Source organism: Macaca thibetana, chromosome 6 (assembly GCF_024542745.1).
Source record: "Macaca thibetana thibetana isolate TM-01 chromosome 6, ASM2454274v1, whole genome shotgun sequence".
Taxonomy (NCBI): domain Eukaryota; kingdom Metazoa; phylum Chordata; class Mammalia; order Primates; family Cercopithecidae; genus Macaca; species Macaca thibetana.
Window position 1 is genome coordinate 4090152 of NC_065583.1, and position 17013 is coordinate 4107164.

Here is a 17013-nt window from a genome sequence, read left to right on the forward strand (position 1 = left end):
AATATGCCAAGGCTGGGCACGGTGGCTCACATCTGTAATCCCAGCACTTTGGGAGGCCAAGGCAAGTGGATCATGAGGTCAGGAGATCGAGACCATCCTAGCTAACACAGTGAAACCCTGTCTCTACTAAAAATACCAAAAAATTAGCCAGGCGTGGTGGTGGGCACCTGTAGTCCCAGCTACTCGGGAGGCTGAGGCAGGAGAATGGCATGAACCTGGGAGGTCGAGCTTGCACTAAGCCGAGATTGTGCCACTGCATTCTAGCCTTGGGCAACAGAGCGAGACTCCGTCTCACAAAAAAAAAAGAAAAAATAAGATGCCGAATCCAGAACCTAGCACAAACAGTGACTCTTATAGTTGGTGTCCCAGAAGTCACTCGCTTGTTCTCAACTCCATGCCCTGTGGTTAAGGCAGCTCCACCTACTGCTCCAGAGCACCAGAGTCTGCTCAGAAGCACCTTAGAAAGTGAAAGGAGACTGACCTCATGGATAGCCCTGAGTGTTCCAGAGGAGCCATCAGCCCACCAATGGGTTCAGGCCTATTTACTGAGCAGCTGCTGTGTGCCGGGTTGTTATGCTACACACTGGGACCCAAAACTGAAGCAATACAGCCCCCGCCCTTGAGGCGCACAGTCCAGTTTAAGAGACACATGCGCAGACAGACCATGACCATGAAGCACAGTAAGCAGAGGATGGAGTGAGGGTGCAGGCAGGGGAGGTGTGGGGAAACCTTTCCAGAAGAGCCACATTTGTGTTTGGGATGGGCCTTGAGGGACAGTGCAGGTGTTCGCCCTGTTCTGGTGAGAGATGCAATGTAGTTGGACTGCCTGGGACCTCTGTGGAGTGGGGCAAGTGAAGGGCGGTCAGGACAGCAGGTGGTGGTTGGGATGCTTCCTGGGCTTCTGCATCACCCTCCCTCACCTCTGGGCCTTCCTCCCCATCATCAGGGATCCTGGGTGCAAGGGGCACAAGTTTGCACACAGTGGCCTGGCTTGCCAGCTGCCCCAGCCCTGCGAGGCAGATGAGGGGCTGGGTGAGGAAGAGGATAGCAGCTCTGAGCGAAGCTCCTGCACCTCGTCCTCTACCCACCAGAGAGATGGGAAGTTCTGTGACTGCTGCTACTGTGAGTTCTTCGGCCACAATGCGGTGAGTGAGCCTGCCCAGGCCAGAGAGGGCTGGGGGCCAGCCCAGGTGAGCAAAAGGAGCACACTGCTCTCCCCAGAGAGACCCCTTTGCTCACGGTGGCGATTACCGCGCTGGGGCCATGAGTCCTTGCACCTGCGTCCGCTCGCTTGATCCTCACAGCACATTCGTGAGATCGGGGTTTTTAAACATTTTGCTACCTTTGCTCTTCTCGTGGTTTCTCTTAAGATTGACTTTTTTTCCTTAGGCAAAAGGAAAGGAAATGGCAGAGAGAAAGCTATGATTCTGATGAGTATGTATACGTGTGTAATCCCAGAGAAGTGAACGCTTGGGCGTGATGAAGGCAGAGTGGAAGCAAAAAGGCTCTCAGTCCCCCAAGTGTGACAGCCAGCCGAGGGACAGGCCGTGAGCACAGACGGCGCCAGGAAGGAGGCTCAGATCAGAGGGCATGCTGGCTCTGGCCAGGGGGAGGAAGCAGTGCAGAAGTCTCATAAGGTGAAGAGGAGAGGGCCGCTGGTTAGGGTAGAGCAGTTGAGGATAGAAGAAATGAAAGTAATTAAATTGCTAGTCACCTTTGAGCTAGGGGTTATTATCCTCATTTTAGAGATGACAAAATTGAGGCTCACAAAGACTCGGTGACTCGCCCAAGGTCATACAGCTTCCCGGTGACGAAGCCCGGGCTCCAACTTGCTTTCCTGGCTCCCCAGTCAGTGTTTTCCCAGCTCTGCCCTGTTCCCTCCTAGTCCCTTCACCCACTGCCAGCTGGGTTCAGCCTGGCTGACAGGGTGAAGCCATGTGGCCTTGGTGGCTAATGGTAGAGAGAACAGTTGTCTTGCTTCTCATCACATACTTGGTGCCAGCGGGTGGGAGTGCTATGGGCCTCCCAGGCCCAGGGTGTAATGTCAGCACCTCCCCCCCCCCCCCCACCAGCCGCCCGCTGCCCCGACGAGTCGGAACTATACCGAGATCCGGGAGAAGCTCCGCTCGAGGCTGACCAGGCGGAAAGAGGAGCTGCCCATGAAGGGGGGCGCCCTGGGCGGGATCCCTGGGGAGCCCGCCGTGGACCACCGAGATGTGGATGAGCTGCTGGAATTCATCAACAGCACGGAGCCCAAAGTCCCCAACAGCGCCAGGGCCGCCAAGCGGGCCCGGCACAAGCTGAAAAAGAAGGTGGGTGTAGGGAGAGCCCAGCTCTGCCATCTCTCCTCCCTGAGGACCTTCGCCCCAACCCCCAGGACTTCTGGGGCATGAATGATGCTGGCTGCCAAAAGCCTCAGCTTGGCTCACTGTTCTGGGAAGGTCTGAATGAGTTGGGGAGGCATCAGGGTCAGGGAGCCTGGGGGCAAATAACTGGAGGAAAAAACGTGTCGCGGCCTGAGAAGCTGCTTGCTGGATTCCTCCAAGCTGAGGACTTGCTTCAGTCATGTATTCATTCAGCAAACACTTCTACAAATACTGGCAGCCAAAGTGTGACACAGTTAAGTTCTCACCCAGGAGAAGCTGCCCAGTGGGGAGACTGACACAAAACTGGACAAGCATATTAGCATGTGACAAGTACTGGGATGAGGGAAGTCCCCCATCCTGCCTGGAAATGGCTTTACAAGAGGCTGACTGTGAGTACAGACCCCTCAGGAGGGCCGTCCTGGCAGCAGGCATGGCACATTCCACAGCAGCTTGACAGCCAAAACTGAGCAGAAGAGAGGCGGGATGGACACTGTTGTTGAGGGAGGGCCCTCGAGGCCCTGCGGAAGAGCTTTGGCTTTATCCTACCAGTGAGAGAAGTCACTGAGGGTTTTAATCAGAGAATGCAGTTGGTCACACCTGCATCCTAAGATTATGGCATGGCCAAATGGAAGGTAGCTTGGAGGGTTCCAGGCAGGAAGACCTCGAGTTCGATGCCTCAGGCAGGAAATGCAGGCCAAGGGAGTGATGATTGATGGTGGGGCCAGAGAAGAAGAGAGGGATTTTCAGAGAAAGCCGAAGTGATGGGCCTTTGATCTGATGGCAGGAGAGGGAGATGGAGGCAGGGATGTCTCCCAGGTGTTTGCTTGGTGACCAGCAAGATGGTGGCACCTTTCACTGAGCCAGGATGGGATTTGCAGAAGACAGTGAATTCAGTTGAGGCATGTTGACTTGAAGGTTCCCGTGAGACATCTCAGAGGAGAAGTGCAGGGCTAGCATTTACCAGCACAGAGATGTAATTGAAGCCAGGGGAATGAACCAGTCCTCGGGACTGAGGACAGAACCTGGTGAACCATTCCTGGGCAGCCTTCCTGCCAGATGAGCCCCGGAGCTTGATGGCTTGTCCTTTGTGGCTTCATTACCTGTTCACCTGCCAACTCCCAACTGCATCTGCACAGTGACACGCTTGGGAGCCCAGCATCCGAAGAGATTTGGGTGTAACAACCAGCTAGTTCCAGTTCCTGGGTGGTCAAACAGCCCTAGTGCTTTGGAAAGCAGAAGTGATTCACCATCCTTTTTCAGCCCCAAGGACAACCAGGATCCTGCTCCTGCCGCCTGAAGTAGTGAGCCAAGGGGTCCCACCGCTGCCTTCTGAAAGGGGTCAGCACTATCTTTCTCCCATGCAGAATCACCCAGCCAGAAAGGTTCAGTGGGCTGCAGCAGTCTCTGGCCTTTCCTGGCTTCTTAGGGCAGTTCTTCCCAGTTAAGTCCCCAGAGAGCACACCTGGCAGTTCCCACGTCTGGTGTGCTTTTCATAAATATGTGTGCCCACATGTCTCTTCCCCTTTACTGATAATGCTATCTTCTCTCACCTTTTCTTCTGACAAACTTTCCTTCCAAGTTCAGTTCAGCTGTTTCCTCCTTCATAGCCATCCTTGGGTAACTTCCACTGTACTCCCATCCCACTTCACATATCTGGAGGCTCTGCTCACTCATCCCACACTGCACAGCTCCTGTCTGGCAGGCCCAGGTGGAACCAGGCAGCCCTCCCTTTCCAGACTTAGTCGTGGGGCTGCAGGCAGGGACAGACACGCAGTGGCAGTGGCATGCATTAAGTGATTATGGTCATTATCTCTGTAGACAGCAGCCTTCTCCCTTGTCTCCCTCCACCTCCTGGACTTCACAGTCTGGCTCTCCACGAAAGCCCAGCTGCTCCTTCTCTCCTGCCTCAGGAGATGGACAGAGCTCAGTGTCTCTCTGCTCCCTTCTCCCACTGCCAGCCCGTGACTCTCTCACCTTGTCTATGTGTCTTCTGTCTACACAAAGGTGAGAGAGTCACGGGCTGGCAGTGGGAGAAGGGAGCAGAGAGACGCTCACCCTGCTTCTTAAAAACTGCACCCCTGGCTCTGTCATCTGTGACCTCCTGGCCACTCCTCCACATCCACTGAAGGCTCTCCTCCCCCTTTCTCTTCTTCCCAGGCCAGTCCGTTCCTCACTCACTTGAATGGAGTAAGTATTGTAAGTATTGGTAGGAGGGCAGGCAAATTACCCATCTCTCACTCACTCACCAGTACTCAGTTCCTTGTCCCGCGATCTTTTTTTCAGACCCACTCAAACACCACAGCCCTGGGTTCCACCCCAGCCTGGCTCTCCCTTTCTACAGCTCAAGAAAAGCATGTGCGTGAATCTGTGGCAGGCGGCCATGTGCGCTTCTGCTTGCTGAGCTCCCGTGTCACAGGCGGGCCTCTCATGGTTCCCTGGGCTTCCTGTGCCTCAGCACGTCCATTCCCCACAGTCCTTCTGTCAGGCCTCCAGTCTTCTCAAACCACTAGACCTTCCCAGCCCACACCTTATTTTTTGTCAAATAACCTCACTTTCGATTTCAATGAGGAAAAAAGCCATTGTACAGGGATTCTCCCACTGTTTTGCCATTCCCACCTGCAAACATACTTTCTTCCTTGTCATGAGAGTCACCCTTTTCCTGCCTATGGCCCGTGCAGTACTTTCTTGACCCCTCAGCCCAGCAGTAGGCTCCTGGTCTAGCTTAGCCTCTCCTCTGTGCTGTTCCCATCCACATTTCATTGTGCCCATCACTCTCTTTTTTGGAAGCAAACTGCTCCCTGAGACTGTTACCTCTCTCTCAACCCCTCTCCAGCCTCTTTCCTCTCATCACAGCCACATTGCTTGAAAAATGATGTCTGCATTCACTGTCTTCACTTCCACCCATTAGCTCACTGCAGACTGTTTTCTACCCACACCCTCTCCAGAGTCACTGGTGACTTTTTTGTTGCCAAATCCATCCTGCTCTCCTGTTCCTGTCGTATTCGTCCACTAGAGAATAGCTGGCATTTTGTGTTTGTTCTCCTTTTCACACATTGTCTTTGGCACCTCTGACCTCAGCCAGGCAGGAAAGGGAAGGGGGAGTATCATGTTCTCCAGATGTCTTGCCTGCCTCTGACATCCTTTCTGTCTCCGTTGTGAGCTCCTCTTCCTCCACTTGACCCTCCTTCATGGGGACATCTCCCTGGGAAAGAGAGATGCCATCTAGAAAGAGCCAAATAGTGTTTCCTTCCCGCCCTGCATATCCACGTCTCCAACTGCTACTGGACACCTCCTCATGGATGTCCCACAGGTATCTCAGACTCCACACATACAAATTTCAGCTTGTTGTCTTTCTCCAAACAGGCCTGCTATCCCTTCTCTGTTGTCTCTCTAGTCAGTGGCACCGCCTCCCACCCTGTTGCCTGAGCCGGAGTTCTGGGCGCCAGCCTGGGGAGTGCATTATAGCAACCCGGAGCAGCATGCCTGGAACTGGATCTCAGTTTGACACTTGGCTCAGCCACACTTGCTGTATGACATTGGGCAAATCACTTAACCTCTAAGCCTCAGTTTCTTCATCCATAAAATGAGAATAACAGAACCTAAGTCATAGATTATTGCGAGGATGAAATGGAGCAATGCATGGAAAGATTGGGCAGAGTGCCTGGCACATGTGAGTGCTCAGGCAGTGGGGCTGCTGTGGCAGCCATAGTGGCCGTCAATGTTTCTCTGACTTTTCTCATTCTGTCTCCCTACCCATCACCAAAAGCCCTATCCATGCCACGTCGCTGATAGCTCAGACCAGTCCACTGCTCTCCACCCTACTGCCACTACCTTAAAAGCCATTAGTAGCTGGACACTGCCCTCGGGCACAAACTCTGTAGGGCCTGCAGGGCTCTTCACGATCAGCCCCTGCCAGCTTGCCAGCTTTATCTCTCAGCCTCTCCTTTCTGACCTTCCTACCCACCTGCCCCACCCAACCCCCACATCCCCCAAAAAATCTGGGCTACAGCTGTACTTTTAAATGATTTGCATTCCCAGAAGATACTGAGCTTTCCCATTTCCGGCCTTTCCGCTTGCTATTCCTTCTCTCTAGAAAATGCTTGTCCCACTGCCTCCAGGATGATCCCACTCCCCCTTCAGTGCTCAGTGCAGATCCTGCTGCCTCCAGGAAGCACTCCCTGGTGACCCAGTCTAGGTTGGGAGCATCTCTAGGTTCCCAGATCACCCTGTGCTTCCTTCCATGCAGCATTTGTCACTGTCACTCTGAATTCAACAGGCTGTTTGCTGTTGTCTCCCTCAGCAGACTAGAGTCAGCGAGGCAGAGAATGTCTCACATACGCTAAACTCACAGGGCCTGGCCTGCTGCCTCACAGCCTCAATGGTCAGTAAATGGTCATCAGATGGAATTGAGAAACATAGGAACTTCTGAAGATCAGGCCTGGGTGTATTGTCCTGGCTCTGCCACTTCCTAGCCGCCGCCGCCTCCTGTTCTTTCCAAAGTCGAGGTTTCTCACCTATAAGCAGAGGGTCATGATGCAGCAAAGACAGTGGCGAGGATTAAAGGAGACATCTATGGGAAGTGCTCACGGTACAAAGCAGAAAGTGTGTGTTTCTGTGCTTTCTCCTCTTGATACCAGAGTGTATATGGTTCCATGTCATTCCCTCCACACCAGTAGTCAGACTTTTTGTTTTAGCAGCAAAACTTTTCTGTGAAATCTGTGTGGTGCTGGGGGAGCGAGGTGAAGGGCCCTTGGTCCTCGTTGGTCTAACCCAGGGCCTCTGAGCCCTACCCACAGCTAGAAAAGCTGCTCCCTGCGGGCCATGAAGCCCAGCCCCACCTTTGCACATGGGAAAGGACCCCACACAGACTCTCAGCTGTCCTCATTGTGACCCTGGAATATAGAGTACCTCTTCCTCCTAACTTACAAATAGGGAAAGTAAGGTTCAGAGAGAATAAGTGATTTGTCCAAGGTCCCACAGAACAATCGACTGTAGTCCATTGTGGAGCCAGGATTCACAAAAGATAAGTGCCTGCCTGGTGGGATGCAGGGCCACCCTCTTTACATTGACTCTGAGGTGGTAGCAAGCCCTGGTTTCTCTCACCAGCTGCCCTTTCATGTTCTTTTCCTCCATTCCCAAATCAGCTGGAAGTACAGGAGGCAGTGGGAATCAGTGGTGCCAGGCACACCACAGCCACCTCCTTCCCGAGGGTTTTGGTATCTGCCTCCTGTCTCCCTCTAAAGGCGTCGTTGGCCTTGAGGTGAGATGGAGAGGTTGGGGTGACTCAGATCCCATAGACTTTCATTTTGATTCCCTAGATCCAGGTCTATCAAAGCCAACCAGCAGGGCCTGGCCTCTCTAAGCCTTCCAGGCCTCACCTGGGCAAAGGAGCAGCTCTCACATCTTGGCTGTGTAGGCCAGTGTGGTTGTCCATGGCATGCCATTGGGCACACTCTAGATGTGGCCTTGATTACTTGAGACCAAGTGTGTAGCAACTGGCCTTTCTATGGGAACACTGTCCTCTTTAGTAATACCCAGATATAGTATCAGGAAGGCACATGTCCTCCCAACCAGAGCAGTCTCATCTACCCCGACACCTGCCTGCTGTAAGACCCCGTGATGGCATGGCTTTTTCCCTACCAAGCGCAGGGGTAGAGAGAATGCCTCTCTAGTAGTGGTCTTCTTCACATGCATCCCCACTTTGGCTTTACTCCGAAATTATTGTCCCCATTTTGCAGATGAGTCCACTGAGACTGGGGCTCTGGGTAAACAAGCTGTAAAAACCCTACCCTCTGTGGGTGTGACTGTACCCCTGCCCCCAGGACATGCACCTGTCTGGCTGCAGTTTGCTGTCACTCCTGCAGGGTGTGTAAGCAGGCTAGGATTTTAAGGCTTTGCCTCCAGCAAGTTAGTGGCAAAGCTGGGCCCCAGGCTGATGGGTCAGGTATCACATTGTGCCTGGCAGTTGACAGCCCCTGCTAAAACTGCCTCTTGTCTTGGCAGGAAAAGGAGAAGGCCCAGTTGGCAGCAGAAGCTCTAAAGCAGGCGAATCGTGTTTCTGGAAGCCGGGAGCAAAGGCCTGCCAGGGAGAGGCTCTTGGAGTGGCCCGACCGGGAACTGGATCGGGTCAACAGCTTCCTGAGCAGCCGTCTGCAGGAGATCAAAAACACTGTCAAAGACTCCATCCGTGCCAGCTTCAGTGTGTGTGAGCTCAGCATGGACAGCAATGGCTTCTCTAAGGAGGGGGCTGCTGAACCCGAGCCTCAGAGTCTACCCCCGTCAAACCTCAGTGGCTCCTCAGAGCAGCAGCCTGACATCAACCTTGACCTGTCCCCTTTGACTTTGGGCTCCCCTCAGAACCACACGTTACAAGCTCCAGGCGAGCCAGCCCCACCATGGGCAGAAATGAGAGGCCCCCACCCACCATGGACAGAGGTGAGGGGGCCCCCTCCTGGTATCGCTCCCGAGAACGGGCTCGTGAGGAGACTCAACACCGTGCCCAACCTGTCCCGGGTGATCTGGGTCAAGACACCCAAGCCGGGCTACCCCAGCTCCGAGGAGCCAAGCTCAAAGGAAGTTCCCAGTTGCAAGCAGGAGCTGCCTGAGCCTGTGTCCTCAGGTGGGAAGCCGCGGAAGGGCAAGAGGCAGGGCAGTCAGGCCAAGAAGAGCGAGGCAAGCCCAGCCCCCCGGCCCCCAGCCAGCCTAGAGGTTCCCAGTGCCAAGGGCCAGGTTGCTGGCCCCAAGCAGCCAGGCAAGGTCCTAGAGCCTCCCAAAGTAGGCAGCTGTTCCGAGGCTGGAGAGGGGAGCCGGGGGAGCCGGCCAGGACCAGGTTGGGCTGGCAGCCCCAAAACTGAGAAGGAGAAGGGCAGCTCCTGGCGAAACTGGCCAGGCGAGGCCAAGGCACGGCCTCAGGAGCAGGAGTCTGTGCAGCCCCCAGGCCCAGCAAGGCCACAGAGCTTGCCCCAGGGCAAGGGCCGCAGCCGCCGGAGCCGCAACAAGCAGGAGAAGCCAGCCTCCTCCTTGGGTGAGTGCACCAGGAACCGAGCGGCTGACCCCTACCCCAGCCAGGCCACGGGGTGGAGGGGCAGCCTTTGTGTGTAGGCAGTGCTGCCCCCAGAGCATAACCCCAGAGGCCTGGCCATGGGCACTGAGCCCTCCTGGCTGTGTCTTCCTAGACGATGTGTTCCTGCCCAAGGACATGGACGGGGTGGAGATGGATGAGACTGACCGAGAGGTGGAGTACTTTAAGAGGTAGGTGTGGGCTGCCTGCTCTCCCACTTGTGGAGGACTCCAGGTCCTGCCCACACTCAAGCCCCGTGTTGTGCCTCAAGCCTCAAAAAGGCCTGCTCCCTTGGCCCTGACCCCTTGGGGAGGCTCACCACCCCCCACCCCAGGCCCTCTCCCACCAGCCTGCCTGCTGAAAATCCACGGAGCAACTGGGCAGGATGGCGCATCTAGGAATGTGCAAGAGAGACAGGAGGAGGCATGTCAGGCCCCCAGAACCAGGACTTTTTCCAGCTATGTTCACTTTGTGTCTTCACTTGCACATTCTCTGCTTTGCCTGGACTGAGGTCAGTGAAGCAGTCTGGACCAGGAGTCTAGATGGCCATGAACATGCAGCCTACTGATACATGGCATAGGGTTGGGGAGGATAGAAGGGGTGGGGGCTGGCCAGGAGGCCTTCCCAGGAGAGGTGGTAACCAAGTTGAAACCTGAAGAGTAAGAATGAGTTGGCCAGACAAGATGAAAAGGTATTCATGCCAAGGGGGGCAGTGAGTACAGAAGATTAGGGTGAAAGAAACACAGCATACAGTCACCCTCCATATCTGCAATCAAAAATATTCAGGAAAAAAAAAAATAGCAATACATTACTAAATAATGCAAAATTTTTAAAATTAGTATTTTCGGCCAGGCACAGTGGCTCATGCTTCTTACTCTAGCACTTTGGGAGGCCGAGGCAGGCAGATCACCTGAGGTCAGGAGTTCAAGCCTGGCCAACTTGGTGAAACCCTGTCTTTACTGAAAATACAAAAATTAGGCAGGCATGGTGGCACGTGCCTGTAATCCCAGCTACTCAGGAGGCTGAGGCAGGAGAATCGCTGGAACCTGGGAGGCAGAGGCTGCAGCGAGCTGAGACTGGGCCACAGAGCAAGACTCTGTCTCAAAAAAATATGTATTTTCACAGGCGTTGGCTCATGCCTGTAATCTCAGCACTTTGGGAGGCCAAGGGGAGCGGATCACTTGAGGTACTTGAGGTCAGGAGTTTGAGACCAGCCTGGCCAAAATGGTGAAACCCTGTCTCTAATAAAAATCCAAAAATTAGCCAGGCATGGTGGCGGTGCCTGTAATCCCAGCTACTTGGGAAGCTGAGGCAAGAGAATCGCTTGAACCTGGGAGTCAGAGGTTGCAGTGAGCCAAGATTGTTCCATTGCACTTCAGCCTGGGTAACAGAGTAAGACTCTGTCTCAAAAATAAATAAAAATAAAAATATAACTACATAGCATTTACATTGTATTAGGTATTTTAAGTAATCTAGAGATGATTTAAAGTATATGGGAAGGCCAGGCACAGTGGCTCCCGCCTGTAATCCCAGCACTTTCGAAGGCCAAGGTGGGAGGATCGCTTGACCTCAGAAGTTCAAGACCAGCCTGGGCAATATAGTGAGACCCCATCTCTTATTAAAAAATAATAATAATAATAATAAAAGTATATGGGAAGAGCCATGCAGGTTATATGTAAGTACTACACCATTTTTTATATAAGGGACTTGTGCATCTGCAGATTTCGACATCTGGGTAGCTAATCCCCAGCAGATTCAGAGGGACAACTGTACTTAAGGGAATGATGGAAGCCAGCCCAGCAGAGCTAGAGAGTCAAATACCAGATGAGGAAGGAAGTAGAATCCCAAGGCAGTTTCACTGTCTTCATACATTGTCCCCTGGACCCAGTCCAGAAGCCACCAAGCCAGCAAAGCTCCTATGCCTGCTAAACACTAACACCTGAGAGCCAAAGAGGTTGTGTAGAGAACCTGGTTTCTTAGTGATGGGGACTTGGTACCTTAGGAGTCCAGTGAGGAAGAGAAGGAACCTCTGATTGTGCTTCTCCTGTGTCCCCTAAACCCAACAGGTTCTGTTTGGATTCTGCAAAGCAGACTCGTCAGAAAGTTGCTGTGAACTGGACCAACTTCAGCCTCAAGAAAACCACTCCCAGCACAGCTCAGTGAGGTACAGAGATCCCAAGAGTTACATCCACTGCCTCTCCCTGTGCTTGGCCACACTCTATACCCCCGCCAGACCATTCTGTGCTCTGGGGCATAGGGAGTTGGGCTTTGGGCGTGGGAGCCCTGGCCTCTGTCTGCACCTCCACAGCAATGGCACAGTTGGCTACAGCCTCCAAAGATCTAGGCCCCATCTCCTCCTACAGCCACTCACCTGTAGGCCTCTGTTCTCCTATTACTCCTCCCTGGGCCCTCCTGCCCATGCTCCTGAAGGTCCCCTTCCTGGACTGGCATCTCCTAGGGCATCACCAGCAGGGTCTTACCAGCTGCTTTCAAAAGTGCCCAGATAGCCATCAGACCCATGGGGGCTGTCCTCACCCCTGATGTTATCAGTCCTTGTGTCAAGTCCCACTTCCTGCCCTGGGCTCCTCAGTGTAGGCTACCAAGGTGCTTCCTAGCTGAAGCAGTGTAAGAAGGGGCCAGCCCTGAGTGAACATCGTGGGGGTGCAGATGGGCTGGGCCGAAGGCTTGTAGGTCATTTAGGCATGGAGGAGTTGATGGCAGCTCCCCAAAGCAGGACAAGTTCCATGAGGATATTGGTAGCCACACTGCCTCCTATAAGAAGAGACCTGGGTGCCAAATGGCTTTGGAATCCTCTCCCAGCCACCCACACAGGTCCTTTTGTCTGAAACAATGATGTACCAGATGATGATCTGGACTGGGAACAGAAAACTGGAGAAGGCACTGGGCCTGGAACCCTACTGATGAAGAGAAGGGCAGCTAGCAGGCAGGCCTTAGGCTGGGCTGGGGGCTGAGTGGCTCTGCAGTTTCATATCTCAATCCTCAGCTGCGTCCCTGGGGTCAAGCCTTTTCTGGCTGGCAACCACATAGCTGTCCTGGAGACTATAGAAGGCTGGGGCAGGCAGACTGAGCTCACAAACAACTCGCTTCTCCTATGATGGCCCCACCTGTCTTTCTCCTCTTTCCAGTGCCAGGCCAGCTCCTCTCTGGGCCTAAGCAGCAAACTTCCTGGACCCTCAGCTCCCCAAGGGCAGCTCAGAGAGCCTGCAGCCAGGACAGCCTTCAGAGCTAGGGCTCCCTATGACCCTTGTGCCGCCCCAGAGTCCAGAGTCTTTATGCTCACTTTAGTTCTCCTCTGCTCGGAGGGGGCTGGGCTCAGTCAGCCCCCTTTGCCAAATTGAGATGCCCACAAGCCCCAGAAGCATCTTCCAGATCCAGGGTGCCATCCCGCCTCTCTTCTCCACCTCCATGGGAACCAGGAGTAGCAGGAACCCCAGGCACTTCCTCTGTTATCCCTACTGAGAGAAAAGATATCGCGTCTCCTCCTACAAGCCCAGTTCTGTCATCCAAGAAATCAAACGCAATTGTCTCCTTCCACTCCCTCCTCTTGACCCTTTTTCACCTGGTCTGGCCTCTTTTCCAAGATAGCAGATGCCCCTCTCCCCACCCCCTAGAAAGTGCTCTCCTTTGACCTTCTTCACCCTACCCCGGGCTGTGTACCTGGAGTCAGAGGCAGGAGCACAGCTGCATAGCTGGCCTCCTGGCCCCTGCTGATGGACAGCAAGTGCCAAAGGCTGGATCTACTCAAGGATTGTCCCACACTTTGTCAGGATCCCAGGACTGGGGCTTTGTCTCCCAACCCATTAACCTGCCTCCTCTGCTACAGGTGATTCAGGGAATCTGTTCAACATTTTCAGCCCAGGGAACAAAAACAGCCAGCTGTTCCTGCTACCAGAGACCCATGGGTACCCAAATGGCATGGGGAGGCTGGAGCATGGGCCGTCGCTGACTGTGATTCTGCTCTTTTTTTCTTTCTCAGGCCCTGCCCAGGCTGAGCTTCTTCAGGGCGTCCTGAGGCCCCGACTGCCAGCTGAAGGCCTACAATTTTTCCGTGTGCCCCACCTATCCGCCCAAGACCTTCTCTGCTCCCCACCATCCTGGACCAACCAAAAGCTGAACGGATGCCACACTGCGCTGGGGCCCCTTGACCTCAGCAGAGCCGCTTCCTGGTGCTACGCAGCCTCCACACTCAGAGCCCGTGGACTGGGCTGGCCTAAGGGCCGGGGCTGATGGTACTGCTAGCCCAACACTGCTCTCTTTGTGTTCAGTTTTTTTGTTTTTGTTTTTATTTTATTTTTTTCCAATTCTTTACTTTTGATACTGTGAAGATCTTTCATGCCGAAAGATAAAGCAACATTTGGACACAGAGTTGGCATGTTGGTGATTTGCGGGTCTGGGCGGGGAGGGAGTCGAGGGTGTGCTCAGAAGCATGGGCTCTCCCTTAGTCACTAACCCTAGCATGTGCCATGCATCAGCAGTTTGGTACTGCTGTCCCATTTTACAGGTGAGGAAACTGAAGCCAATAGTAAAGTGACTGAGCTGAAATCAGTCTAGCCGATTAGGCTCGAGCACAGGCTGGTATGACTCTGGCATCTATGCCCTTTTCTCCTGTTGGGAGGTCTCTGGTATGTGAGCCTAGGGCAGCCCCTTCCCCACTCTCTTGTTTCCCTCTTTGCAAGATGGGTGAGTTGGAGGGGTTGAAGTTGGTCTCGGTGCATCTGGATGTCAGAAGAGGTCTAGGAAAGACCCTGAGGATCTGTAGCCTGGGCCATCAAGGCCCCTCACACTGACTTCACACAGTCAGGGGAAGTTGGGGGTAAATTGAGCTTTTTTTATAAATTAGATCTGATTAGGCCGGGCGTGGTGGCTCAAGCCTGTAATCCCAGCACTTTCGGAGGCCGAGACGGGTGGATCACAAGGTCAGGAGATCAAGACCATCCTGGCTAACACGGTGAAACCCCGTCTCTACTAAAAAATACAAAAAACTAGCCGGGCGAGGTGGCGGGCGCCTGTAGTCCCAGCTACTCGGGAGGCTGAGGCAGGAGAATGGCGTGAACCCGGGAGGTGGAGCTTGCAGTGAGCTGAGATCCGGCCACTACAGTCCAGCCTGGGTGACAGAGCAAGACTCTGTCTCAAAAAAAAAATAAAAAATAAAAAATAAATAAATTAGATCTGATTTTCCAGTGGGGGTGGGACATGTAGCTGAGGACTTGAGAGTTAAGAGGATAATGAACTCTTATGTAAAGTCAAGCAAACTACCTCATCCCCTGAAATGGATCTGGTTTGTAAATTTGGATTTTAATATAATGAGTTCGCCCAAAATGCCCCTCACACACTTGTGTCCAAACTCCATGCCCCAAAATTTAGTTTCTGCTCCTACAACCAACTCAAATTTATGTGGGGAGCTAACAGGGTCACTAAGAGTCATGTATTTGGGTGTTGTGAGCAGGACCAGAAACCATGTATCCTCCTCCATCCCTCCCAGGTTGAGACCTACCAAGGGACTGGCAGTAAGCACCAGCTTCTTTATTTTTTTTTTACAGAGATGGGGGGTGTTGCTATGTTGTCGAAGCTGGCCTCGAATTCCTGGCTTCAAGTGATCCTCCTGCCTTGGCCTCCCAGAGAGCTGGGATTATAGGAACGAGCCACTGTGCCCAGCCTAAGCTTTCTTTACTAAAGAAAAGAACAGCAGTGCCCACAGACTCACAATTCCTGGTCCCTGGCCTTTCCCAATCCCCAAGGGAAATGTGGACGCTGTGAAATCCCTGTGAAACCTTTCTCTGTAAATTTATTGGCTGTGTTCCCCTCTCCCATGGGCTCTTGTACTACACTCCTGCCCTGCAGTTGAATTGGCAACACTACCTAAAATTCTGCTTCATTCAAAATTTGCAGGTCTGATCAAGCAGCCCATCTACCATGACTTCTGTGGCATTTGGGACCTTCGTGCCTGGGCCCCTGACTCCAGTACTTGTTCCAGCCATGCTGGACGACCTTCCTCTCCAGTAAGGTCTCACAACCGCAGGTCTCCCAACTTTCACATATTTTCCTCCTCCTTTAATTTTCCCCGTTTTTCATGAATTCCTGTGTATCCTTCATATCCCAGCTAAGAGGCCATTGTACTATGAAAACTATGACACTTCCAAAAGCGGTACCTTGTCTTAGGTTTTTGTTTGTTTGTTTTGAGATGGAGTCTCGCTCTGTCACCCAGGCTGGAGTGCGGTGGCACCATCTCGGCTCACTGCAAGCTCCGCCTCCCGGGTTCACACCATTCTCCCGCCTCAGCCTCCCGAGTAGCTGGGACCACTGGCGCCGCCACCACGCCTGGCTAATTTTTTTATTTTTAGTAGAGACGGGGTTTCACTGTGTTAGCCAGGATGGTCTCGATCTCCTGACTTCGTGATCCGCCCGCCTCGGCCTCCCAAAGTGTTGGGATTACAGGCGTGAGCCACCGCGCCCGGCCCCCAGGATCTTTAACTTCAAGACCAGTTATCTGTCTATATTTCTAGTGTCAACTAATCCATAAGCTCCTCGCACACCAGGTATGTGTCTTATCATCTGCTTGAGCGCAGTACCAATGCCCAGCACACACTTTTGAAGGAAAGAAAGCACAGAGCTGACCAAGTCATTCCTCCTTAGAAGTCTCTAATATTAAAGTTGAAACCACTTACTCTGAGAGTCACAGCAGGTATGCTCTGGTCGCAATCTCCTTTTCTGGCCTTAGCTCCGGCTTCCCCATCCCACCCTAGCCGCAATGCTGTTGCCTGGTGAATCTGTGTACTTGCACATCGCCAGACCTGTATTCCTGCAGCGCCCTGGCCCAGGACGCCTCTCCTCTCCCAGCCTGAGATTCCCACGCTTCCCTGGAAGCGCCCCCCAGGCAGCTCTGTTAGGGCATTTACAGTAATAACCGTTTACATTTATACAGGGCCTCCCAGTTCAAAACCACTGCCATCCGTTTCTGATGCGTCCCCCACCACTGAACATAGGTGTCACACAGGCGCAGTCAGGGCGGCAGGGTGCGTGGAGCGGTTTATCCCGCAACCCCGGCGGCCCTGGCAGGGATGGAAGCGCAGGCGGCCCACGCGGACTCGGCCCAGCGCTCCCGGCCCTAGAGGACGCACTGTCCGCCGGTAGGGGCGTGCCCAAGACGCTATGCTCAGGGAGAGGTTGGGCACCCGCCGGCCCGCCCCGACTCCGGATCAGCGGTCTCCGCTGCGTGCGTCTTCCTCTTCCAGTGGGCCTGGGTTGAGCCTTTTAGCGCATGCTCCAAGTCCTCCGGTGTCCCACAATGCCTTGCGGCCGGTTTCGCCCTCGGTCCTGGCAACTGTCGCGTAACCACCCATGAAAGCGTCGACGCTTCGCCGTGCGAGAGCAGCTCCGGAGCAAATTTGTCCCTCTGCGCGATCCGGAACTCCGAGGTCGTTGCTAGGCGCCGACGTTCGCTTCTTCACATCGGATTGGGTCCCACGCAAAGATGAGGCGGGGTTTCGCCGTGGCGCGCATGCGTGCAGCAAAGAATGGAGGAGTCGGAACCCGAACGGAAGGTAGGAGAGAGGCGAGGCTCCTCGC

At 53.8% G+C, this 17013-nt stretch overlaps 3 protein-coding genes across 10 annotated transcripts in view; 2 read left to right on the forward strand and 1 right to left on the reverse strand.

Annotated features, from left to right (window-relative positions):
* FAM193B (family with sequence similarity 193 member B) overlaps positions 1 to 13812 on the forward strand; it is a 35843-nt gene extending 22031 nt beyond the window's left edge. For 6 of the 8 annotated variants that reach the window (XM_050793168.1, XM_050793173.1, XM_050793170.1 and 3 more), the window contains 6 exons: positions 947 to 1145; positions 2073 to 2312; positions 8370 to 9390; positions 9542 to 9617; positions 11493 to 11590; positions 13424 to 13812. In XM_050793168.1, the coding sequence (XP_050649125.1) occupies positions 947 to 1145; positions 2073 to 2312; positions 8370 to 9390; positions 9542 to 9617; positions 11493 to 11589 (1633 nt within the window). In that variant the 3' untranslated portion in view covers position 11590; positions 13424 to 13812. Of the gene's footprint in view, positions 1 to 946; positions 1146 to 1532; positions 1638 to 2072; positions 2313 to 8369; positions 9391 to 9541; positions 9618 to 11492; positions 11591 to 13423 lie in introns of those variants that run through there. The other 2 variants (XM_050793176.1, XM_050793169.1) reach the window with 2 other exon arrangements.
* Positions 1 to 17013, forward strand: part of DDX41 (DEAD-box helicase 41) — a 98320-nt gene that overhangs the window by 76030 nt on the left and 5277 nt on the right. Inside the window, exon 2 of the mRNA XM_050793205.1 lies at positions 16934 to 16988. Within this exon, the coding sequence (XP_050649162.1) occupies positions 16962 to 16988 (27 nt within the window). The 5' untranslated portion in view covers positions 16934 to 16961. The remainder of the gene's footprint in view (positions 1 to 16933; positions 16989 to 17013) is intronic.
* Positions 1 to 17013, reverse strand: part of TMED9 (transmembrane p24 trafficking protein 9) — a 214054-nt gene that overhangs the window by 69773 nt on the left and 127268 nt on the right. The window lies entirely within an intron of this gene.